Source organism: Protopterus annectens, chromosome 5.part1 (genome assembly GCF_019279795.1).
Source record: "Protopterus annectens isolate FY-2018-M chromosome 5.part1, PAN1.0, whole genome shotgun sequence".
NCBI lineage: Eukaryota > Metazoa > Chordata > Ceratodontiformes > Protopteridae > Protopterus > Protopterus annectens.
The window spans coordinates 719526903-719554870 of NC_056736.1; the positions used below are offsets into that span (position 1 = coordinate 719526903).

At 38.7% G+C, this 27968-nt stretch overlaps 1 protein-coding gene across 1 annotated transcript in view; it reads left to right on the forward strand.

The window, feature by feature from the left end:
* Positions 1–27968, forward strand: part of MYO7A (myosin VIIA) — a 1588820-nt gene that overhangs the window by 9775 nt on the left and 1551077 nt on the right. Inside the window, exon 2 of the mRNA XM_044073349.1 lies at positions 21633–21746. Within this exon, the coding sequence (XP_043929284.1) occupies positions 21633–21746 (114 nt within the window). The remainder of the gene's footprint in view (positions 1–21632; positions 21747–27968) is intronic.

The following is a 27968-nucleotide window of genomic DNA, read 5'->3' on the forward strand; positions in this document are numbered from 1 at the left end:
CTGACCCAAAATATGTCAGACTTCCAGCAGTAATTGCTGATACCCTGAGTGCTGAGTACAGTGTCAATGCTGGTGACAGTACTGTACAGATGGTTCTGCTGTGCCTTCCTTGAAACCTGCCTCAGTTTTAATGTTGGCCCTTGTTGACACTGCAGATACTTCTTTGCTTGAGCCTCTGGCTGTCACTGGTGTTGAACAGCAGGACAAAGTTTTGTGCAGTGTCTCTCAACAACTTCTGAAAGGCAGGCAGGAAACACGTCACCTTTTGAGTCATAAACATCAGATGCTGATCACTTAGAGGTCATAGATTTCACCATTCCCCCCAAATGATCCCACATTGGGGGAAATCTTACAGATACCTAGGCTGTGCCTGCAAATGGTCCATTGATATCAGTGCACTACCATGGTAAACAAATATAAATAAATAATAAAGAGGCAGAGAGTGTGATGGATCATTGTCACAGCCTCTGCTCCACAAAAGATATTTGCAGGAGGCATTTTGGATTTTCACATCAACTTTCTGGGTGGTCCCAGCCTTCTGGAAAAATGCTAATGATGGCCGCAAATGCAGCAAAGAAAAACCCTGGTAGTGTGCACTTATACTAATGAGACTGGGCAGATGCCTCTGGCCACCAAAGACTTGGGAATGTCAGTCAGGGACCTCGAACTTTGACTGATTTCTGATGGTTGCAGCTGGCCTTAATAATACTTTGACTCCACACAGCCCCAATATCCTTCTCTCTTATAATAAGTCCAAGGCTATGGACATGTTTAGAAAGAGAGTTTATGTGCCCCCACTTTTTCCATTGTCTCACGTGATCAGGATGTGCTGAGAGCAGCTGATGAGGAACAAGTGATGCCGCATAACCTGCCAAAATGACACTTCAGACAGACTGCTGGTGTTATTTAGCAAATGTAACTCTCATTTTGAACTTCAAATTGAGGATGGCATTTAAAACTCTGCAGAAGATTTTGCCAGTGCAGCAGCTACTGGCATAGCAATGCACTTACAAACCTGGATATAGTTAACAGAGTTTCGCCAAAGACAGCAAGGTGATCTTGTTAAACTTGCCATGTCATGGCAGTGCACTTTCTGGACCTACTTGGAGAATATAAACAGGGCGGGCAAAAGTATAACATCTGTTGGTATTAAATTCCAAACTATGCAATGCACCTTCAGGGGTGCAAAGCTGCCCATGTCAGCTATGGTTTATGTGTGGGCAATAGCAACAGATCAGTGATCTGGAAGGAAATAATTACTTTATGACAAATTATCAAATGGTCACCCACTCAGAGGTATATACCTGGGAAGCAATAATCCTCCTGCTGGAGGACAGCAGTAGAAACCATGAGTCTTTGCTCAACTGGCCCACTCAGACAGTCAGGGTTTGTCTGTCCCTATACTTGTGTGAATGGACATCATACAGGACAAGTGAGTCAGGACAATAATACCCACAGTATATACACTTCTGTTTCCCACCCTTTCGGAGTCGCATTTGCTACTGTTTCCTGTCATTACACTCCATTAAAAAAGTGCAAGAAAAGATGTCGTAAAGGGTCTTAAAGGGTCTACTTCATACCATAGAAATCCCACATTATTAAATCCCACATCATTGAGTTGAAATCAATGAAAACCCACTACAGTGAAAGATGGGACTGTCGAATATATTCTTGGGGTAAGTAATCACTCATATGAATAGTCATGAAAACAAAACCGCATCATCCCCAACTCAGCCCCCCCCCCACCACTAACTAAATTTACCAACTCTGAGATCACATTACAGTCGCGAAAAGGGCAAAGTTCACCTTGGTAAAGTTTTAATCAATCTTAAACATTTTACCAGGCAATTGAATTTAAAGATTTACTTTTCCAACATTGTCAACCCGCTTAATAACAACGTGTTATCTATTAAAAGGAGTAGTACTTTCATTCCACCCAGTAACCCTAATGTCTTGGTCTTCGAACGTTTATGTGAACAGCAGATAAGGAGAATTATTAATGTTAAGAAAGAGAAACTTGACAATTTAACATTGAATGAAAACATTTGTCTCAAACAGTTAACTAACACCAATCAATATAGAGTTATGAAACCCGACAAGGGGGGTGGGGTAGCTATTATGTCAAATACCGACTACACATGTAGGATGCACGACATTTTGAGTGATAAGGATACCTACGAAAGGGTTTCTAAATTTGAAGTGGACAGAGTTTATTCAAAAATAGATTGGCAGCTTTATGAATTTATGTGTGAGGGGATTATCACTGAGAGAGAATATAGATATTTAATTGTTGGCACACCTGTAATTCCATCAATTTTCGGACTCTCCAAGATTCAGAAAATTTGAATGCACCTCCATTCAGACCAATAGTAGCAGCAAGAGGTTCAAAGACTGAACCATTAGCATCCTTTGTAGATGTAAGTTGCAAGACAATTCTGAGCAACATGTTTTATATTTTAAAAGATTCATGGTATTGTCTTTATGTTTTGAGAAAACGTGATTGCATTGAAGAGTTTTTGTTTGTAACAGTGGATGTTATAAATTTGTTTTCTGTCATCCCAAACAAAATAGGTTTGGAATATTTTGATAAAAGTTTGGAGAAGTTTGGAAGTTTGCGCAGTGTTAAAAGGGGCCTTTTAGTAGACTTGATGGAAATGGTTTTGTTGAATAATTTTGTTTTATTTGATGGTGAATATTTTCGGCAAACTACAGGAGTTGCAATGGGTGCCAGATGTGCCCCATTATATTCCAATTTGGTCCTGGCAGAATGGGAGGTTAATTATGTGTTTAAGTCCCGATTTATGTCTGAGATTATCACTTACTTGCATTTCTTGGATGATATACTTATTTTGTGGATGGGTACAGAGGATTTAGTTGAAGAATTTATTGAATTTCTCAATAACACCACTTTTTTTAAATTTACCAGCCATGTTAGTAAAGATAGAATTGACTTTTTGGCCATTTTGTTATATAGGAAAGATGATGATGGGAGATTATGCTCTAATATTTTCAAAATCATACTCCAACTCATTTCTACACTTCAGTAGCTGTCACCCCTATTTTCAAAAAAGGCAAGTATTAAAAGGGTAAATGGTTAGACTCTCCAGACTTATAAGTGAGGATGACATTTTCAACAAGGAAATGTTCTCACTCGTTGACATGTTTAGGAGTAGGGGATATCCCTTAGAGTTACTGATAAAGATTCAGAATGAGGTCTTATGGAAACGTGAGACATCTTTTCTGCCAATTTTGAGAATAGAGTTAGTGACCAGCTCTAGAAGGAGAAGCACAGATGACTACATGTGTAGAAATGGAGCACTAGTATTGCAATACAATCAGATGGCTCCAGGGGTTAAATCTTTAGTTCAAACAACTTGAGATATTGTTTTTACTGGCAACTTGAAGAATATTTTAGGGCAAACCCCCCTTTTTACTTATAGTAGAGGTACAAATTTGAAAGATTTGTTTGAGAATGACTGGTTGACACAAAAGCAGCAAGCCTCCAAGATGAGTAAGTGTGGTATGTGCAGCACATGCAAATATATTAATGATGGTCCATATGTATCAATTAGCCATTATATAAGATCAATTAGATGTCCAGGTCATTGCAACTGTATACCCATATGGTTGTATATGTCACTACCTGTTTGGGCTGTCCTGCATTTTATGTGGGAATAACTACACGAAAATTGAGGTTCTGAATTATGGAACACATAAGGGACATTAAAAATAAAAAGAATACAAATGTACTATATGCACACAGTGTGCAATTTAAGAATTTTAAGAGGTTTATATTTTTGTGATAGACAAAGTGCCTGAAAATGAGAGGGATGGAGATCCAAAAACATTGCTTGAAGTGAGGGAATGTCTTTGACAACTGAGATTATAAGCTGCGAAATCACCAAGCATCAATGTGGTATTGTTCCATTTCTAGTATTTTAAAGTACAGATCACAGTTTATTTAAATTTATTTTAGAACAAGGAGGAAGTTGACATAATGAGTATTTTAAGAACAAGATTATGTAAATGTGTTGGTGGTTAAGGTATATGAATGTTTTTTATTGTGATACATGGGTGTATCCATTCATTTAAACATTTTAAATGTTCAAATCCTATTGGGTTGAAGTTTTAATTTATTCATGCGAATGATTATTTAAAGAAGTCCATTTGTAATGTTAATGTGTTTTGATGGAGCCCAAGGATACAATGGATGAAAACAGTTTTTACTTTGCTTTTATGTTGTATGTTCAATAAACGGATATGGCGGTTTTCAGCAGTCTGTGGAATTTGTGTTTTTTACTAGTTTAGTTACCTTAGTGGTACATTTTTTGTACAAAGTTCACCTTGTTGGCCAACAGGTTACTTACCCTGGGAACAGTTTTACAGATCTGGTCTTTCACTGCAATGAGTTTTTTTGATTTTGTCTCGACAATGTGGGATTCAATAATGTGGGATTTCGATATTTTCAGGTAGATCCATCTTAAACCCACTAGAAAAAAAGAGTCATCCCAGGAGATTCCACCAGATCAGAAAGGGTTAAGTTATTATTTATTTATTTATTTATTATTTGTTTACTGGGAAAGTCCGAGTTGGAACAAAGCCAATTTTCAGTGGAGGCCCAGGGAGAAATGCTCCAGATGCATGTCTTATTACTCCAAGTTTTTTTTTTTTTTTTTTGGTACTGAAGAAAACAAGGGATCTGAAACCCATCCTGGTTTTAAGCAGCCTAGACAAATTAATTTTAAAATAAATATTTTGGATAATGATGGTGCAGTCCTTTTATCCCTGTCTGTCAGAAGGAGACTGGATGTGCTCTTTGGACCTTTAGAACAGCATACGTTCACAGGTAATAACTAGACTTGCTGTCTTTGGAACCACTAAGCATCCTAGTCCAAATTCCAATTTTTCAATAAGCACTTGCTGGTTAAGTGACTTTCTCAAGGTCATACAGTAGGCAGCTGTGGAAATCAAACCCTATACATCAGGAACTGAGCTCAAAGCCTTAACCTCTTGCATCCACTGCCAGACAATCAAAAGGATCAAGGCGTCCCAAAGGTCTTTACACCTTAGAACAACTTCACTTGGACAGATCTCAGCCCTTTGGTTGTTTACAAAATGTATGTGTGTAGTTGCAGTAAACCAGAGGCTGCAAAGAGTAGGGGGTATTTCCCCACTTGGCTGGTTAGCTCCTTGTTGTACCCTCATTGAGAAGGGTACTCTCTGCCCAGGCACCACTTATTACTCTAAGTCCATAGGGATCACAGTGACCATTACAAAGTTGCATCGAGAGCTGTCTCAACTGCTCAACATGCATAGGCTGCTATCTAGATACAGTCTCATACAGGACCCACTTAGCCACAAACAAGAATCTTATCTCTTCAGAAGCTAGTCTCTAAAAGTTTTCACTCAGAATTTATCACTACCTGTCTTTGCCTAATAGCCTTAGGACTGATGGCAGTGACAATTCCTATAGTATGCTTCACAAGGTTTTACATGAGAGCACTTCTGTAGATGTTTAGATGTTAAATGTTCAGTGGTCCCACGTTTCTGACCTAGTGCTGCAACACATAAAGATATCTGAAGCCTGCAAAGCATATATCTGATGTTATCTGCACACTTCAAACCTGTTTCTAGGCAACTCATTTCAAATCCTTAATTCATTTACAATGGATACCTTTGGTGTAATCCGGGGGGGGGAGGGGCAATGACAGGGGCAGTTTGCTCAAGGTGTATGGTAACAACTGGAAAAAGGTCTTCAGCATCAGTTTTCTGGAGATGAAGGAAGTACTTCTCACTCTCCAAGCCTTCAAGTACTTCCTACCCCATCGTGTGATGACCATTCACACTAACAATGTAACACTGATTTGGTATTTCAAAAAGTGACGGTCATCTCATTCCCTTTGGGAATAGGTACTAGAATGGGCTGTGCCATCAACACCAATGACGCTATCTCAAACCATCCAGTGTTATTTTGTGATTTATTGTGTAACTGATTGGTAGAAAAGACTTTGTTTTGATTTCTATTTTATTTTTACCTCTCATTTTTACCGTTTGTTGCAAGAATGGGATAAAGTATAGGCAGGTAGACTGTAGTTCTCCCAAGGGGTCTGACAAGTTATTACGAGCCAAAACTGCAAGTGATATTGAGCACAAGATATGGTGTATGTTGAGGTGCAACATAACAATATGTAGCTTCTTAGTGTGACTGGCACAGCGGCAAAGTAGCTCAGAATAATTACTTTATGAAATACTTCCCTTTGTATAAGGTCAGTTCAGTGTATGTAATTTTAAATTAATTTTATATTTTTGTGTGATTTCCTCATTTAATCTGACAACGTTCATAGATAATTACTAGGCTATTAGCTCCATGGAGTCTAACAGTGCTTCCCAAGAATCAAACTCTGTACCTTGTATCTGTGAGGTAAAAACCTTAACCACCATGCCACCCCAACCCCTTGATTTAATAGCTGTTTTAGTTTATCTTAATCCAGTGATTATTGACTAAGACGCTTTTCTTTCTTTTAAATTTTTTTGTCACTGTGAATGAATTCTTTAAATGATTTTGCCATTAACAATTTGCTAAAGCATAGGTATCTTTTCAGTGTGTACTAAAACCAAGGATGATTTTGTACTTGTGCAACTGGCAGAGCTTGGAAAACTGTTGTCACATGTATTAATGACTTGGCTGATGAGGTGAATAATATTAGGCAAAGTGATAACAGAACACATTTAGGAAAGGCAGTGTCCACTGCTGGTAAAGATCACTCAACTCCTATTAAAATGAGACTACAGATGACACATCTGGAATTCTAGTATAGAGCAATTTGAGGATTCAGAGCATACAGAAGAAAAGAAAAAAAGAAAGGGACAATTGAACAACAAATAACTAGGAATAAAAATAAATTGACTAGTATATATAATGCTAAGAGAAAATATACTAAAAAGGGACAGTACTTTCACATGTGATACCCTCATACAAAAACAATGGGCTGACAAAGGTAAATTGATGCATGGGATATCTAGAATGCTTCATATTCCCAGGTTCTCTCCTAACAAGGTGTCCAACTTCAAATGGCAGAATAAATGAAAATCCCAGGCTAACAAGAGTCAGGGTGCCTATAAGAAATGTCAGGAGCATAGTGCTTCCAAGCTAAATGAAAGGGATTCCTTTTCTAAAAAAAATCTTTCCCCTGCTAAATAATGACTATGCCAAGACTCGGGTTATCCCCTGTCTTCCCCCTCTCCCTCCTCCCCTTTCACCTTCCCCCTCTCCCTCCTCCCCTTTCACCTTCCCCCAGGCTTTAGTTCATCCCAGCAGCCTAACAACAAATAGTTTCAGACAAGTGGGTGCCGAGAATAATTCAGTGAGGATACTTTTAGTAGTGGGCAGAGGATCCTCCTCCCTTCAGGGAAATCCTCCACACCTTCCAGACCACACACATTTGTCCTTTCTGGTACTCCTTCAGAAGTTGCAAACAGGGGTTATAGAACCAGTTCCTGCACCACAAAAAGGAGAAGGATTTTACACCAGAATCTTTTTTGGTGCCCAAAAAGGACCTGTCATGGAGACTACTGTTAGATTTGGTGTACTTAAGTACCTTTCTGAAAGCATTCAAATTCAAAATACTCTCCTGCAGATGTCTCTACCCCTTATTTCAGATCACTGTTTCATAGGGACTTTACATCTGATTGATGCTTATCACTACATTCAAGTTGCTCCTCACAAAGAATTGTCTTCCTGGGGTGTATGATGGACACAGAAAAAAGTATTTTCTTTTACCAGAAGACATAGCCTTGACTGTTCAGAACATCTTCAGGGATTTCTGTCTTCAAGAAACTGCCTCTCTAAGAGAATTTTCTCAAAATTCTAGACATCATAATCAGCTATCCTCATGGCACCACTGGCCAGACTCTACATGAGGAAGATTTAATGGTACTTAAAAATTGTTGGTCCCAGCACCTGCATCCCTTAGAGTTCCAGCTACCAGTATTGGAATTTGTGAAACGAGTTACAGTGGTAGAGGGATCAGATGTCTCTTAATTCAGACCTGCCCTTCTCCCTCCAGACTCCATTTCAAAAAGACCAGATGGACTCGCCAGATTTTGCATGGGGGGGGGGGGGTAGTGTCCTGGAGGAATTCTTGTGCAAGGTGAATGGGGTCCTTTAGATGCCACAAAACATATACACATCAAAGACATTTTTGCAGTGATTTGGTAGTTAAATGTTCTTAATTACATGTGGTCTGTAGGTCCTTTTTTATTGGTTACAGGTAACACCATAGTCAAGTGCTATCCAAACAAACAGGGGGTACTAATTTCCCACTGCCTTAGTGGCAGCACTCACCCACTATCCATCTTATTTTGCATATAGTTCAATAGTGTTCAACCTTTTTGTAGTATTGGTTGGCTTTGGTTATTTGCACTGGTGTTTTGTAGCTGTGAAATGGGCAGTTTCAGGCAATTCTTGCCTAGGGTCCTTCTTGGCTCTTCCTACTTAGTACTAAAAGCCTGAATAACTGACTTTCTGTGGCAGAGCTTACACTCCCCCTAATGGGAGGGCTTAGCCAATCCCGTATCGCAAGGAATATGTAGAGAATTCTGAGCTCTAGAAAGTGGCCAGTGTGGGTTAGTGCATGGCACTGAACCCATATGCCACTGAGACAGTGTGAAATTTGAATGCCTAATGTTAGAGGTAAGTAGGAATTATGCAACTGTACGTTTCATGATTCTTATTTTTCAGACCTGTATGTGTATCAGAGTAATAAAGTGTTCATGATTTTGAGCCTTTATTTCTGTTATTGTTTACTTTGTCTAGAATTCTTGAGCAAAGAAGTTGAGAGTTAATAGTATCTGATGTTCCGCCATTATTTATAGAACTCCCTGAAAGAGAAAACCATCCTTGAAGATCAGGAGCGTCAGCTCTCTTCCCAGGTGCTGAAATTGGATCTTCTGGGTTGTCAGTTTACAGTGCTTGAACACTTTTCACATTCATTCACTGATTCTGTACTTTGTCTTAAACCCTGTTTATGATAAAGTGTGTAATCAAAGAATGCACATTTTTTCTGTCCCCTTTTCCCAAACAACAGCAGCTTTTGTAGGACCCCATGCCATTAAGGATAATCAAGGGCCCCCCACAGCCATGGGTATCGAGGCTGTCTAACGCTGGCTATGTAAGCAATAAGATTTGCCCTGGCTAGGTTTCTAATTCTCTACTCAGTTGATAGCCTAGTATAAAATATGAACCTGCGAATGTGTGGTTTAAAGGAGATTGCTTTAGTAGCTTCTAAAAGTTTCAGATGCTGACCTACTTAAAATCAGTCCTACAATTAAAGAAAGTATGAAAGTGGACCTGCTCATCCAGAACTACCAACACGGTAAGTACATGACTTTTGTGTGTACTATTTCATCCAGGAAGAAGCAATGATATGCCATCTACTATGCCAAAAAAGACCCTTCCTCAAATCTGAGATACAGCAACAACAAGATTGTTAGTTACTTGTTTTTTCAGAGGTTACATACCACCATCATTGTCTATGCTTCCTCTGTACTTGATATGCTTTTGTTGCATTTTTTTCCCCCTAAATATACATTTTTTACCACACAGCTATGGTGTTTACTTGGTGCTACCCATTCACTTTGTATTGTACAAACCTATGTATAGTGCTGTTTTCATTAATAATGTTCACCATTGTTTTACATTTATCTGTAGTGATATGACATCTGCATGGAAAGTCTCTTGTTTGCATTTAGGTTTGCATAAAGAATACAAACTTAAGTGAAGTTACTGTGTATGTTCATTATTCCTACTACTGCAGTAGCTTTTAGACCATAGTGGTTTTCTCCAGCCCAGGACACAACAACCAGCCAGTTTCACAAAGCTCTGTCTCCCTTCCACACATTCACACTGACTGCTGCTTGGCCAGCCTCATGAAGGGAAATCAGCAGTCATAATGAATCACTCTTCAGCTCTTTCCTGCTGCCCCAAGGAGAAGTGACTCTGAGGCTTCACAGGAGCAGCAAATGGCTACAGACTTTGTTTCAGGCAGATAAGTTCCTGAAGAGGAACTCTTCCACACACAAACTATTACCTTTTTTTTTTATTAAAGTGGTGTTTACCCTTTAAGAAGCCTGGCACGTTTTTCACAATATTGGAAGATTCATATCAGGGACTGTTATTTTAGTTTAGTGAATTTTACTATTTGGGGATATTTTGTGAAAAAATATGTGCTGCTTGCATAAACTTTGAATTATTTGACTAAAAGTTTAGTTGGAGAATAGTCAGGATTGTGTATTGAGTGTGTAATGCTTGTGTACACTTTGTGACATTTTACCAGCCATTTTTCCTGTCAGTGTGCTTCTAAAGTTATAACGTTTATTCTGACAGGGAATTCTGTTCACTGCTTTTGCATTTACAAGTGAAGGGACTGGGAAGGTAGTGTGTAAGTGTGCTACTTTTGAACATTTCATGACTATTTAGCTTGCGACTGACGTTTTCCAGGAAAATTTACTATCTGAGATGTCTCCTCTTCAGCTACTTCATGGATGTTTACCCCTGTCCTACTGGTTATTCTCTCACTTTACTTAGCAAAAAGCAACTCTTACAAAAGAGACCTAGCCAATATCATGAGCTCAGTCTCACCTCACCTGATGGGAGAGGGATGGACCTGCAGTGGCCATTTGCTATTCCTCAGGCCATTTACTTCTCTAGCTTCCTCTGGTGTAGTCCTTTCAGCCACCATGAGCCAGGGGTCAGTCATGTCCTGTTTGGATGTTCCAGTGTCTGATATGGGCATTGGAGAACCATCCTTTCTGGGTCACAGGCACAATCCATGAGATGCTTCTTGAGGTAACTGAAGGAAGGCATCCCTAGAATGGGCAGACATCCTATCTCTGAATTAGTTATCATCCATTGTTTTACTCTTAAAAAAAAAAGCAAAAGGTTAAACATTGTTCTTCTGAAAAACAATGGTGCCTGTTAGAAAAGATGTTTTCTTAGCTTAACCATACTGTTAATCCTGATATTCACAAGCCCTTTCCCTGGGTCACAATTAATAAATAACTTCCTGAGGACATTGGGTCTGTTGACTCTGCTTTGGATAGAGATAGGGCTTCTTCTCTTCCAGATTTATTATCATCATCTTCATCATCAACCCTCTTATTCCCATTTTCTATATGGGTCAAGGTGTCATGTCAATGGTCACCATCTCTCTCTATTCAGTGCCACTTCCCTGCCTTCTTTCACACTCATGCCTGACTGCTGCAGATCTTGTCTCATACAATCCATCTACCGAGTTGCTGGATGCCCTAATTTCCTCTTTTAGATTCCCAAGCCCAAATCTCAGATTCAGAGGATTCCTGTATCGCTTAACTTCCTGTGGTGGAGTTTTGTTTTAATCAGGCTACTGCCAGGATGAATGAGGTATTTTTATGGGATCAAATTGAAGTTCCACCTTTATTTAGGACATATAGGTTCATAGGTTAGTACTAGGCTACCTGCCCTTTCAGGCCATTTTAAGCCTAGCCAGTTACCCCATGTGAGAATCAAACCCTGCATCTTGTGTCTGTAAGGTAAACACCTTAACCATTAGGCCATTCTCCCACCCACATATTATATGTTACAACTAGATATGCCTCATTCTTCACCCATACCTACCATTCTGTCAGCTTTGGAGGATGTGTTAAATGCAGCCTATAATAATCCTGATATCCAACCATCAGTCTCTACAAAGGCAGACAAACCTTATGAAGTACCTCAGTGTAATACATTTCTTTTGACTCACTTTAGATCTGATCCAGCAGTAGTACCTATTTCTTCACCCGCTAGCAACAGATTGCTCTTTAATACTGACTCTCCTGGGGATAAAGAATGAAAGGTATTGGATTGCTTAGATAACAAAACATTTTCTCCTTCCACTTTAGCTTTCAGAAGTCTTAAATATCACGTATATATGTGGAAATTTATGCTAAGTTATATGGACAGTCTCAGAGAATTTTCTGCCACCCTTCTTCTAGAAGGTAGCGTCTTTGTAAATCCTATTATTGCTGATGAAGTAAAGCCTGAATCTTAAATTCTGCTTTAGATAAAGAAGTATTGTTTGTCATGTCTGCTACCTCAAATAATTAATAATTTGAAGAAAGATGGAAATTAATGATTGGAGTATAGGATTTTTCATGCTGCCCAGTGTAAATCTTTCAAATAGCTCTTTTTAAAAGGCCAAATAAACAATCCATGCCATATTCTGGTAATTAGGGATCAGAAAGGAGATGGTCAGCGGGGAATAACAATAAGAAACAGGGGTCCTTTCAGAAAAAGGGATTCTCTAATTGCTCAGAATGGCTATACCAGTGTCCCCCCTCTGTGTTCTTACCCTTTGGCCCACATCTCAATAATCTATACCAGAAACTGAGTCTCAACATTCCCCTTTGGCTACAGATTATTTCAGTCTATTGAGTGATGTGTTGTTCCCGTAGGTAATGGTTGGCACTGGATACAAAAAAACTCTTCTCAGGGGAATATCTCCCCACCCTCTGAATTAAACAGAATTATTGTTCAGGTACTGCAAGCATTTGCACTCCCTAGGAATCACAGAACCAGTGCTTTTAAACCTAAAGGGCAAAGGCTTCCTATTCTACAATATTCTGGTACCAAAGAATGAACATTTTTGGAGACCAGTACTAAAACTTTCCTTCTTAAATCTCTTTGGTAAAGTACTAATTTTCAAAATTGCCTGAACCAAGTTCATATTGTTGATCCTTAAGAGTCTGTTACCTGTCATTCCTCTGCTGAACCTCATGGTAACTTTAGACCAAATATATGCTTATTATCATATTCCCATAGCTGTACGCTTCAGAAACTTTCTCAGATTCTCTTTCTCTGGGTCACATTATCAGCTTTCTGTATTACCCTTTGGGTTAGTTATAGCTCCAAGGGTGTTAACAAAATCTCTAGCACCAATCAGAGCTCACTACAGATTGAATGGCATTCACATATTCCATTATTTAGATGACTTCTTATCTTTACAGATTCTTCTTTCAGATGTCAAGAGTTCATAGGTTCATAGGCTGGTACTAGGCTATTGGCCCTAGGGCCTATACAAGCCTAGCCATAACAATTCCCTGGCTATTTCTTCCCACAGTATTTACTTCCCTGGACCCCTTGGTTTATGTCTCTGCTGAACAATGCAGGGTTCCAGATAAATGTACAAAAAATCCTCATTGATTTAATCACACAGGATTGTGTTCCTAGGATGCCTTCTAGACAACTTTCAGCAAAAGGCTTTTATTGTGACTCAGGTAAAGGTGGATTTTTTATCTGGAAAATTTCCTTACCTTCTCCAAAAAGTCTCAGGTTTCTGCAAGATAATTTCTCAAGATACTAGGGTTCATGGCTTCTATCATTTTCATGATCCCTACAGCCAGGTTACACATGAGAAAAATTCAATGGTTTCTAAAAATCACATGGACCAGGCATTTTCATTACCTCACTAATGTCTTTTGGCTTTTCCCGGGTTTGGGGTCACCACAGCAGAACTCCGGTTTGCTAATGACTGGCAGTGGATTTTTTATGGTGCCAAGTTGCCAGCCCAATGCCCAACCTTCAAAGAAGGCACACCCATTCATGCACACACCTACCTGCTTGTCTTTAAATGTCACTCAACCATGGGGAGGACATGCAGACTCCACATAGAAGGCACTCCAGCCGAGAATCGAATGGGAGAACCTCTTGCTGTGAGACGACAATGCTAACGGCTGCAGCACCGCGGCTTCACCTGGCATTTCTATAATATCAAATTCCAGTTTTCCGCTTTGTAAAAAGTGAAGAGCTTAGGTAGAAACATCAAATACAGCTGTACCCAGATCTTCCCTTCTCTCCTTAGACCCCAGGCCAATCTATCACCAGAGATGCCTCAGATTTTGCTTGGGGACCATTTTCCAAGAGGGTAAAGGTGCAAAACATGTGGAATTACTCACACAGACCAAGACATGTAAATGTCAAAAAGATGTTGACTGTGATCTATGCCTTCAAGTCCATCTTTTGTGGTTCCTGAGGACCTCTACAAGTGATAACTGACAACCCCACAGTGATGTGGTACATAAACAGCAAGGAGTACCAGATCTTACCATTTGTGCCTGCTGTCCAAGATTGCTTAGATGGTAGCTTTACAGCATTCTCTAATATTGCAAGCATTTTACATTCCATTAGAACAAAATGCAGTGTGAGACAAGCTGTGCAGGACCAGGGACATACCCTCACAAATGGAAATTGAACAAAGAGGTCTTCCAGGAATTGATCTAGTTGTGGGGAACAACTGAAACAGATGTTTGCCTCCTTTCAAAACAGGCAACTATGACATTTTGCACCAGGGCTCCTTGTGAGCAAGCCTGAAAAACAGATGCCTTTTCATTCACGTGGACAGGAATATTCCTTTATGTGTTTCCATCCTTTCCACTGATATTCAGGGTAATTCTGAAGATTCAGAAGGACTATCAAAAATACTTATGATGACTCCCTTTTGGCTCAGGCAAGATTAGTTTTCCCATCTTATAGAACTGGCCAAGGGCAATAACCACAAGCTTCCTCACAGACTGGACCTACTCACACAAGATTGGGGGAGTTTGCTACACCCCAGTCTCAAACAACTTCAACTGAGAGTGTGGATGATTCATTTTTTGATACCATTTAGGCACGTGTTTCATGTGGATGTACAGCAGGTACTAAAGAAAGCAAGGAAACCTTCTACTAGAAAATCATATATTAGCAAATGGAAGATATTTTCTAGTTGGTGCCTGTCAGATATTTTGTGCCACTGTTGCTGAATATTTTCTAGCAAATTAGTGAGAACTGAATTCATTAAATAATGATAGCCATTTAAGTTTCAGTCTTTCTATCTTTCAGAAAATGCATGTTAACACAAAACATTTTATTCTAGCAACTTTTCTAAGATTATACAAGCAATGTTTGAAATGTGCCCCTGGTTTTGGGCCTTTGCCCCTCCCAATAAAACTTTGGCTTTTTCCAGATTTCTTGTGCTGCATAGTTCTTCAGGGGGAGAGACGTTTAGTGCTGCTTATGCCATCTATTTGTCTTTTTAGAAGCAAAACAGGTAGCACTTGCTTTTGATGCAGAAGGCTGTGGGTTCTACTCCCACAGTATGTTGATGGATTGCTGATACTGTACTCTATTCTGCTTTTAAAGGGGCTGGATGCTGCAGTCCTGAGAATGTCCTCTTTGGCGGAGATACTTAGTAACTATTTTGGTTGTCTGTTCTTCAGTTTGCATTTGAAAGTTGGTATCCCACAATTCCATAAAAGTGGGTGGGGTTACATAATTATGTATGCAAATTTTATGTTAATCAGTGTACAGACTTATACCTATTTTTCATGGGCCTTTTCCCAGATTTTTGATGTTTCCAGGTTGAGAGGTATGATAGGCTCTTCTCTCTCTCTCTCTCTCTCTCTCTCTTTCTGTGCATGCAAGAAAGTCCTGAAGAAAGAGTCACTCCGATTGCTGATTTCCATCCTTGATGCTGGTCAGTCAGCTGCCGGCGTCATGCCTCTCAACTGTCCAGATTTTCACAGAGTATCCAGATTTTTGCCTCATATTTTTGTTTCTGTGCCTCATAAAATTTGTATTTTTTTGGCAAATCACTGAGGCTTAAAGTCACTAAATAATGACATACATTTAAGTATCAGACTTCATATCCTTCAGATTACTACGGTGGTGGTGCTGTGGTAGCGTTTTGGCCTCACAGTAAGACGTTGTCCTGTTCGATTCTCAGCTAGAGCGTCTTCTGTGTGGAGACATGCGTGAATGGGCGTACCTTCGTTGAAGGTTATGTGTCTGGGCCGGCAACTTGGCACATAAAAATCTACTGCCAATCATTAGTGGACTGGAGTTCTGCTGTGGTGACTCCTAACCGGGAAAAGCCGAAAGACACAACAACAACAACAACTTCATATCCTTCAGAAAACACATACAAACACAAATCCTGTTATGTTGGCATGTATAAGCAATATTTAAACTGTTCCCAGTTATGGGCCTTTGCCCCACATTGTTTTAGGCTTTCTCCAAATTCCTAGCACTAAGTGGTTGAAAGGTATGTCCAGAGTGAAGGTCTGGGAGGGAGACAAAGGTTTCTGAAGCCGGCCGGTTGTTGTATCCTGGGCAGGATACAACCCATATTGCCAAAAGGCTACTGTAGTAGTGAGGAATTCAATCTTCTACTGTTATGTGTAAGTACATCTTGCTCTTTCTGATATCTCTCCAAGTTATATATATATATATATATATATATATATATATATATATATATGCAAGTGTTTAAGATACCTGCTAAATCTCTTTGATTAATTGTCATTTACGTTATTACGGATTTAAGGCAGTGATTAATGATATATAAGGAATGGGAAATGTTTTTGGAGTAGTTACTAGTAAATGTGAACCACTGACAATTATTTGCTTACAAAGGTAATAGAAAGAGTTGCTATCAGAGATTTTAAATTCTACAACTGAGACTGTGTAGTACATTCAAAAATAAGAAGGACCAGTTGCAAAAATGGTGTAAAGAACGGTAGATGAGATTTGGAGTAGTCTAGAAGTATAGCAGGTGGAAATTTACACTAGAATGAATATGTGGTATTAAGCTTAATAGTTTTGCAACAGTAAGGAGCTAAGACAGGCTACAATTTCAGTACTGAGTTCAGAACCTTTGCCCTTTGCTCACATTTTAACCTAAGAAGCTCAGGCTTTAGTTAATGAAATAGCTACAGCGGAAGTGTGCCCGATAAGCAGGACTTAGCATGATAGTACATAGCTACTTAGTCACCCAACATGGTTAAGTAACTGGATACAGTTTCCGGGCTACCTGGTTTGCATACATCTTCTTCACAGAGCACTAAAATTCAGTTGCCATGTTTAATTTCATGAGATCAGCTGGTGTTTGATTCCATAGTGCAGGGATCTGTCACTGATCTGTCTCCTGTTGTTGTAGGAGTCCTTGATACTAAAAGCTGATATTATGCAGTGGCTGTTTTGCCGACATTTTGTAGACTGGAGTAAGTTCATTTTTGTACACAGTACATTAGGAATTTTTTTTGTTCTTTTGGACCTCATTGATTGACTTTTTGTTATCATTATGGAAAAAAAATGTCTTTTACTCTGCTTGTCAAATAAGAAAAAAAATGTTGCATAACTCACTCAATGGTTCTGCTTTGACATAATGGTTTTCAAGTGGTATAATGAAGATATTTGCTTTACGTGCCTTAGGACCCTCCAATTAATGGATTGTAGTAATAACACTGGACTAGTTTGCTGCTGCGGTGGTGCTGCGGTAGCGTTGTCGCCTCACAGTAAGACGTTATCCTGTTCGATTCTCAGCTAGAGCGTCTTCTGTGTGAAGACATGCGTGAATGGATGTACCTTCGTTGAAGGTTGTGCATCAGAGCTGGCAACTCGGCACATAAAAATCTACTGCCAATCATTAGCGGACCAGAGTTCCGCTGTGGCGACCCCTAACCGGGAAAAGCCAAAACACACAACAAGTTGGAGACATATTCAGAAAATGTATAATAATCTGTGAAGCTTTGCCCTTAACCTCAAATATTACAAGCAACAGCAAAGAACTGCTTGTTTAATAGACTGTGAGATTTTATGCATGTTATCTGCTGCCAAATGAAAATAAAGTGACTACATGTTGCACAAGCAGTAAGGGTATCATTTGCTGCTAGTCTTACCAGCAGTTTAATCTGCCATTATATCAATTCATATATCATAACTCATATTGATAACTAGCAGAAAAAATAGATCAGAACTTGTTTTTCTGAGAGGGTATTTTTTGCATATATAATGAGGCTGATTATAACCTATAAAGCTCAGTTTTTGTGCCTCATGCTAGTTGAATTTTATGTGACCTGCATAAAACCTAACCAAGACGATTGAATAATTTTGTTAATAACAACAAAACTGGGAGAGTTGTACTGCTTTGCCTTTGACATAAATAGTCTTCAGCAAAGCTTAATAACAAATTCCCTTTACATGTAAAAAAAATGTGTGATAATGTAAGTTGGAAAAATGCTTTATTGTAGACATAACAGATTAGAATACTACAAACGGTGATACCACAAAAAATGGGCAAGCTCTTACAGTGACTGACAATTTGTGTGTTATTAATAATCAAATAAAAAAAGAGAAAAGAAGATGAGTGAGACAGAGAGTGAGAGAGTAAGAAAATATGCAACCTCTGCTGACATAATTAGATTTATTGGACTGCGGTGGTGGTGCTGCAGTAGCATTGTCACCTCATAGTAAGATGTTGTCCTGTTCGATTCTCAGCTAAAGCGTCTTCTGTTTGGAGACATGCGTGAATGGGCATACCTTCGTTGAAGGTTGTGCGTCAGAGCTGGCAACTCGGCACGTAAAAATCTACTGCCAATCATTAGCGGACCGGAGTTCCGCTGTGGCGACCCCTAACTGGGAAAAGCCAAAAGACGCAACAACATTGGGTTCTATATTAGAACATCGAAAGTTCATTATTTCGAATGTTCTAACATCGAACCCTATTCAGCGAATGCTGAAAATAGCGAAATGACAGATAACCAAATTTTTTTCCTAGGGAAAGAATTCAGTTGTCCGTTTCTGTCATTTCGCTATTTTCAGCGCTGTGGTGGAAAGTTACGGGTTGGGTTCAGGTAAGTGTGTGATTGTGTGGACGTGAGGGTTAGGGCGGGTTAGGTGAGTTAGGGTTAGGGCGCGGGTGAGGTGAGTGTGCGATAGGGATGGACCTTAGGGTTAGGGCTTGGGTTAAGGTAAGTGGATAGTTAGTGGTGGTTGTACAGTTTAGTGTAGGGTTAGCTGCAAGATTTTGGGTGTATGTGTGTGGATTACTGTTTGTTTGGTGTGCTTGTGTTGCGTGTGTATGTTTTGGAACAGCAAATTTTTTCCCTAGGAAAAAATTCGCTGTTCTGAATGTTTGATGTCAGCGTTCGCTGAATAGGGTTCGATGTTAGAACATTCTAAATAATGAACTTTTGATGTTCTAATATAGACCCGATTTATTGCACTGCCTTGTGGATCTTTCTTGTTACAGCATACAGATAGTGTTATGAGTCTTTATTTTTAAAATATTTCAGAAAAGCAAAAAATAAACTGTATCTGCATATTCCTTCATTAACATAAGTTGATTATAAGAATATATTAATCAAACTGAATTTGTGTTCTTTTCTTGTTCAGGGTCAGTTATGGGTTAGAAGAGTTGCAATGACCTTGTGTGGGTGTTCTTTACTTTCAGTTAAAGTTCATTCAGCAAACATAATACAAGAAATAAAAGCACTTTAAAAAAATTGCAGTTTAACCAAACTGCAAAATGTATCAGTATTGTACACAGTCAGTTGTAGGAATTCTGTATAAATTAACAAGGGAATTGACTTGCACAGTATTTCCAACTCATTATTTGCACACTCCAGTCTGAATTCCTGATAGCATGTGGCACTGTTTTTGTATGTTTGTATGCATGATTACATGAGCTTTCTGTTTATCTTCCTATTTCTCTATCTCTGTGTCTGTCATCTAAGATACTTGTCTATCTGTTTCTCTTTATGTCTGACTAGCTCTCTGTGCCTGTTTGTATGTCTGTCTATCTGTCCATCTGACTTGTCTCACTGTCTGTCTACCTGTCTAGCCAGCTGTTTTTCCACTGTCACCCTCTCTTTTTGTCTCTGTCTCTCTTACACACACACACACACACACACACACACACACACACACACACACACACACACACACACACACACACTTTTCGTCAGGTTGTGGTCAGTAATGTTTAGCAAGAGGTTAATGAGGAGCCCGTAGTACTACAGTGAAACTACATTAACATGTTGCTCGCAAATGCAAATCTGTAGCAATGAAATTGAAATCATTTTATTGTTTCATAGGTATTCTAAGACCACTAGGCCACTGAGCCTCATGACCATTCTTGCCGTAACAGTACCCTCCCTGAGGCAGTACTACCTTTGTCATGGAGGGCCATACTGGTTAATCCTGGAATAAATTTGCGGATACTGATCCATTCATCCAGTTTTAAGAAAATAGTGAGTTGCACTGTTTAACATGCAGGGGAAGTGTACTCCAGAGGTTTGTGAGGAAATGGGTTATAAACTTATCCCTCTATTGTGTTTTATTTATCTGTTAGTCAATATTTAGGATCCTTGTTATAGTACTGGTGAAGATATTAGACTTGCAGTGAAACAGGAGATCTAGGATAATCGTGTTTCTCTGAAGCATAGCTGGATCAACCAGTGCCCTATGCTGGTAAACAAAGCAGCACCCTACCCCCCTCAGTTGTTCATGCGATCAGCTTATTACAGTTTGATCCATACACCCCTCCCTGAGCTCTTTCATTGAAGAGAAACAAAAAATAGTCCTTTCCTTCTACTAGCATGCTCCACCACCCTCCTGCCCCCAACCCACCTTTCAAAGAAAGAAAGAAATTTCTTCCATTCAACTGTAACAAACTGCTTGCCACCAATGTAGCAAACAGTTGCTACAGCTTATATCCTGCATGCACGGATCACTATAGGACTCATGTTTTAGTTTAAAAAATCTTTAAACTATAGCAAACTGCTTGCTACAAATGTAGCAAACAGTTGCTACAGTTTATACCTTGCCTGCATGGAGTGGTACAGTGCTCAGGTCCGACTGCAAATGCAATACTGGCTTTTAAAAGCACTGCATTAATAAGAGATCAGGATCAGCTGATCACGACCCCCAACACTTTGCAACTGGGGAAGATGCCCCTCTTGCCCCACACTAGCTATGTCACTGGTGTCTGTAATAGCACAGAAAGTGAAACAGATATCACCCATCCAAAGTCGATAAGACACTGAATAAACAGTTAGAGCTTACAGTTTCTCTTACTAGCTCAGGGACTTTAAGCCTGCTACTGTTTTGATTAGGAATCTTTGGGGTCTGTCTAATATTTTGATATGTTTAGTGAGATATATCCCAAAAGGGGTGTTGCATTCAATAATTGTAAGTACTAAGTCTAAGGGAATGATTACTTCTGTAAATTTTGATGATATTCCTTTGGCAATTTACTAGGTTAAACAAAATGGTTTTTCTAACAACTGCTGTCACATGATGGTCAATAGAGTGAGAGACCGGGAGTGATATTAACCCAAGTACCTCGGTCTCTAAGTACATTTTCTTTTTGTAGAGGTGTGCTGTCTAGACAGTAAGATGAGGAATTGTCTTGTTTCTTTTGTAATTGTAAACTGGTAACTTCAGATTACAAGCATTAGATTTTTCTGTCCTTTTGGATAGGAGTAAGGGCATAGGTGCATCTTTTTTTCATGGAAATTATAACAGTCGTTTAACAAATGCTAGTGTAAAGCCAGCATGTGAGGCTGATAGTTTGTCAATCTTTTGAAACTGAAATCTACAGAACTGCTGCACAATAGCGTATGTAAGTAGTGACACAAGTGTTTTGTTAACCCCTGCAAAGTGAAGCCAGTATCTGAAACAGCACAGCTGCAGCTTAATTGTATATGCAACATTTGTCTAAAGTGAGCAATGCACAAATATGGCCTAGTGCAGCTTTTTACAAAACTGAAACTTGAACTCATGTATTTTCTTCCAGGGGGATTATGTCTGGCTGGATCTCAAAACAGGAAGAGAATTTGATGTTCCTGTAGGAGCAATTGTAAAACTTTGTGACTCTGGACAGATTCAGGTGGTAGATGATGAAGGCAATGTGAGTAACCATTTAACATAAATCATTCTTTACATTTAATTTCGTCTTTTAATATTTAACTCATTACAGTTTTATTATTGGAAGTAGTCTGAAAAAATGCAATGCATGTTAGTGCCCTGTCAGCTATACTTTGTGGGCTTGTCTTTTTTAGAAAATTACGTAAAACACAAGAAAGGAGCTTTTCAACTTAATGTTATTATTGAATGCTGTTTTTTTTCATCAAGACCTTATATATAAGTGTTGCATAATTTTATGGCAAACCACACCTTTCAAACACACTAAAAGTACATGACCTGCAAAATAAATAAAACAGCTCTGATCCTGTATGGTGCAATCCCGCAGCACCATCCATGCACACCTTTTAAATATATATTCTAACTCTGAAGTTGGTGAGGTCACAGGTGAAAGGTCAAGAACACATTCAAAGTTATTTTGTTAGGCACTAGAAGCTGTCTGATGCTACTTTTCTGCTCCTTTTCCCTTCACTTTTTCTGATATTTGTTGATGTAGATTGAGGAAGAATTCTTGTGCTGATCTGTTTGAGGTGTTCGGTTGTTTTTCACTTTCACAAACCTTCACTGGAATGACAGAATCTGATATGTATCATTTAGGCACCACCTCGTATACCCTGTTTTTTGCTTTCACTGAAAGAGAAGTATTTCTTGGTTTTGAAAGAGAGGTCTGTAGATATTTTATATTTCTCCACATGCCTAGATGTGGTCAACAAATTAAATATTAATAGGTTAGTGCAGTACAATAGGTCTGTTACAGCTTGCTGGTTTATTCTCATTTTTTTTTAAATTTTTTATTTACTTACTTGCCTATTTATTTATTTGTCTATTTGCTTGAGCATATATATATATATATATATATATATATATATATATATATATATATATATATATATATATATATATGAACATCGCTATCTATCTGTCTATATGTTAACTGAGTGAGCTAGTGAAAAAACCCTTTTCTATACCATGATTTAAAGCATTTATGCCCTTCTGTCTATCTCTCTACCTGTTTTCTTCTATTTTTTTAGCCCTGCTGCTCTGCTAAAAGTCAAGCTATCTCTCCTCGCTGCTTTACTGACCTATTTGTTCCTCTTGGGGAGACCCCTGTGGCTTATTTTTTCCTTGGGAGTGAGGTTCACATTTAACAGGAGCAGGGCCATCATCCACATGAAGGTGTAGTTTTTTCACTTTTAAACCTTATGCCCCCTGCACATGCTCTGTAACCTGTTCAGAGTTTGGCATGCAGTGTCAGGATTAGTGAAAGTCTGACACGTACATTCACAAGTGACATAACCCCCTCAAGACTCCCCCACCTCCCCTTGAAGTTACTTCTCCCATTAGTCTGCAGTCTCTACTGAAGACACTAATGTGGGAGCATGCTCCACAGGTACACACGGACATCCCTCTTCCCCTGAAGAGAGGACAGCCACATCAATCTTTTCTTCACAATGTCATCTCCTGCATGTGCCCAAACTGCTAATTAAACTTGGTTCACCTGTGTAATAATCAGGGCATTATCCCTCTATACTGTTGAAGGTGATCTTTTTCTGTCTACATAGACATATCAACCAGTGGACTTTGTTGTGTGGTAGCAAACTGGACTATTCCTTAGAATCACACTGATACAGAGTGAACAAGGAATATATTCATCCCAGTCAATGTCCAGCAGTCAGGGTAGAACCCCAGACACTAGAACTATGAGAAGGAGATCTTACCACATATACGCCAGCTGTGATGTATAACTGTTGAGCACAAGTACTAGAAAGGCAAGAACACCTTATCTGAGTGAATGCCTTGCTGTGCTTTTTAGACATGTTTTCTGTTTAAACTGACTTGTGAAGGGAATGCAGTATAATGGATACAAAGCAGTGCTTTTATTAGTCCATCCATCTTTAAAATCATTCTGGTAAAGGTTGTGGTGATAGCAAGCTGAATAGGACAGACCATCCTTGCCTGTCCCCAAAAACATTCTCCGGCCCAGCTCATGGGATCTTCAGTTATTCACAGAAAAGCTGAGAGATATAACCCTCTAGCATATTGTGATTCTACTCAGGGGCCTTTCCCGGTATGCCATAATGGAGTAATTCTGTTGGAAGTGCCCCGAGGTCATCCTGACCAAGAACCCAAACCACCTCAATAGGCTCTTCTCATCCCTAAGAAATACCTGATCTAGGAAAACCTTACAGATTACTAAATGTTTGGCTCTGTCCTAGTGTGTGAACTCAGCAACCATGCAAAAGAACTTAATTTCTGACCTTAAGAAGCAGCCATCTTTTATTTCTTCCTCTGCTTGTAAGCCTGTAAATCTTTGTTGAGATGTAGTGGAACAGGAAATATCAAAACATTTAAATAAGCAGGAAACAATATGGGGTATAGCATAAAATGACCAATGATGAATTGTAGACTGTGATGTCTAACTTAATAATTAAACCTGCTACCAAGGAAAGAAACAGTTTTGTTATGTCTAAATGGTTTTACATGGAAATGTGTTAGAAATTGTTAATCAGTTCCAGTGAATATCAAAAGCTTACAGATAACTCCATGGCTGAAGAACAGGGGGGGGGGGTTAATCATATTAGATAAAAAAACACTGATTCAGATATAATTTCTAATTATTATGCTAGTAAGTTAATATCTGAAAGTTTTCATATGTTTTTGTTTTAATATCTGCAAAGATTTAAAAAATATATATCTGCCACCTAGGAGATCAGTCAAACTGGAGGTCTTTTGGAGAAAATTTGCAACATCGTAGACATGCTGTTATGGCCTCCGTAGTCACTGCCTTCCTTCAGGAAGGTTAGTGGATGCTTTTCCAGATTTTGAGAGACTTTGTTTGGGAAGAGAATTGTTTTGTTACAGTTGATGACACAATATGGACTATACACTATTTTGCATTATTTTGAGTATACAAGTAAGAAGGTTTTTATTTAGGATTTAATAAAATTTTGTTTGATATATAATTTTTTTCTTTTTCAGTGGTGATAATAATTTACTACTAAGGGCACAGCTATGGGACTAGGTTTCCAGCTTTGCAAATCTTCTCAAGTGCCTGGTTAAAGAAATGATTATTTTTACTCATGTTAAAGTATGGAAGAGTTACAGGTTATCTGTTTTTTATTGTTAAAGGCAAGAAAGATTTAAAGTTTTTTTTTTTTTTTTTTTTAACAAACTTAGCTTAAACAATGTTGGAATTTCTTTTACTAATAACACATAGGGTGCTAGACTTGAATGTTTAGATGTTTTTATATAATAAACAAAGTATATTTATTTATTTAATATTTGTTGACTGGGAATGTCTGACTAGGACAGAGCCTATTTTCAGTGGAGGTCTGGGGAGAAACACTCTAGACGCATGTCTTTGGAATGTGGGAGGAAACCGGAGCACTCAGAGGAAACCCACGTGAACACAGGGAGGACATGCAGACTCCACACAGAAGACACCCCAGCCGAGAATCGAACCAGAGAACATCTTGCTGTGAGGTGACAGTGTTAACCGCTGCACCACAAAGTACAATTTAAGACACTATTTACAGAAATCTGCATTAGTGGCTACCTTCCTCTTTGCCAGTAGTTCTCACCCTTTCTATTTAGTATAAATAATTCCTCATGGTGAGGTCCTTAGAGCCCATAGAATTTGATCTGAGGAAATTAAATTAAAAGCATAGGATTGGGCAAAGCTTAAAAGTAGAGACCACATTACCACTGATAATATGGAGTCTCTCTCTCTAAAGTTATGAGACACAGAGAACAATCTGTGAGAGTTCGATAGGCATAACAGCCCAAAGGAATAGCTGTAGATAATGCTTAATTTGTGACCCTCCATGTCCCTTTTTTTTAATTTCTCCAAATCTTTTGGGTTTCTAATACCATGATGAGAATGGACCCCATTCCTAAGTCAAAGTACAATTAAAGTTCATAAAATTAGTATTGTTTCAATCTTTGATGTCAGACAAAATTGCTCTTTGCAGCATCCGCAATGTGCCCAGTAATGATTGTAATTTGTGTGTGGTTACATGTATTGGTAACATATCTAAATACCATTGTAGATTCTTTTTTATAAGACCCATTGCTCCTACTACTATTGGAACTGTCTGGGTATGTTTCTTCCACATTGCTCTCGTTTCTACATGCAGATCCTGATATTTTATGACTTTGTGTGTCTTTGTACACAACACACTATAGTCACTGGGTGTGTGATTTCAATGATCAGTGCTACTTTTGTCTTCTTTTTCATGGACCACTATATATGGTTTTCTAGCATCTATCTTTTGAACTTTTGGTAATGGGTGATCCCATGTGATGTAAACATCATCATTTTCTATGATGCTTTGTGGCTCATATTTCCATTGTTTTTTCAGCCACTTCAATACCATAATGTTTGCTCAATCCCCAATGTAACTTGTCACATTATTTTGCCTTTCAATATACAGTCCTTCCGCCATTAGTATGTCACAACCAGCAACAAGGTGTGCGACTGCTTCCAATTCGGTTTTGCAAAACCTACATTTGTCTGTTTCTCCCACATGTTTAATGGACTTTGTAAATCAGCGTGTATGTAGCCCACTGTCTTGGGCCACCAATATTAACCTTTCATCTCTTGGTTTGAATTTGCCTCCCCTTAACCATTCCTGCGTTCATTCCTGATCAACATTAGGTTCTTCCAAAGGTTTTCTATACTTTCAACTAAACTTATGAATTTTCCACATTTCGTATCTTCTCATGTGGTTCTTCAGTTTATCTTCTTTCTTTTGTTTTTTGGCACATTCAGTTACTACCTGATTTTTATCTACTTCTGTTTTGATTTCCATTCCTGCTTGACGCCAATATGCTTCTGCTAGATTAAGCAGAGAAGTCATCTTAGATTTATTCTCCTCATGTTTCAAAACTTTTGCTACGTTTGGGTCTTGTGAGATCAGCAGATATGTGTGGAGTCCCACGATTGCAGATCTATACATGTAATCACTTTCAAGGAGGCCCATCCCGCCATCAGAACAGGGAATATATAATCTTGGTATGCACTGATTTTTATAAATCATATGGTGAGCATGAAACATTCTTCTTGTTTTCCTATCTAATCTATCCAACAAATCAAAAAATCAAAATGTGCTTCAACAAAGTATTCGTTTAAGGGTGTGCACACGCAATAAATTATTAGTTTAAGGACTGTGCACACTTATGCAATCAGCATATTGTACGTTTTTTATTTTTTATATTTTTTTCCCTAATTGTACAGGTTATAGGTCACATTAAAGGTGGGAAAAGTTTTGAAATAATTTGTTGTGGTTTCATTTTTTTTATATCACAAAAAGGCATTTTGACAGGGGTGTGTAAACTTTTTATCCACTGCATGTATATATATATATATATATATATATATATCTATATTTATATTTATATATCTATGTATATAAATATAAATATATTCCAAAGACATGCATCTGGAGCATTTCTCCCCGGGCCTCCGCTGAAAACAGGCTCTGTGGAACCTAGTTGGACATTCCCGGTCAACAAATGTTAAATAAATAAATAAATAAAAATAAATATCACACACACACACACACACACACACACACACACACACACACACACACACACACACACACACACACACACACACACGTATAAGTGTGACTGTTGCACTTTATTGTGTACCTCAAGGGTCAATACTTGGCCCACTACTTTTCTCCATTTTCACAAATAACCTATGCACCTCCACCAAACAAGCCACATTAGTATAGTACACAGATGATTCTACACTTATCTGCATTGCTCCATCTCCTACCTCCCTACAGCACATAGCCCAAGAATCCTTTTCTTCTGTAGAAAGTTGGATCACTGACATCCAACTAATTCTCAACCCTAAGAAAACAAAATTTATCTTATTTGCTCCTAATAAATCCAAATTGTCTCCCCTAAACTTCTCTATCACTTCTAGAGATGGCACTGCAATCTCCCCTTCAACCCACACAAAACTCTTAGGGGTAGAAATAGACAAAAACCTGTTCTTTGATACACACATAGCTCAAACTCCAAAAGGTCCACAAAAAATGGGTACTCTCTATAGACAAAAACTTTCTCACTGATAAAGCAAGAATCACCCTAGCCCAAACTCACCTCTTGTCCACACTTAACTATGCAGCGCCTATCCTAACCCACATTAGAAAAAATGATCTGGCTAAAATTGAGGTATGCTACAACAAAATTG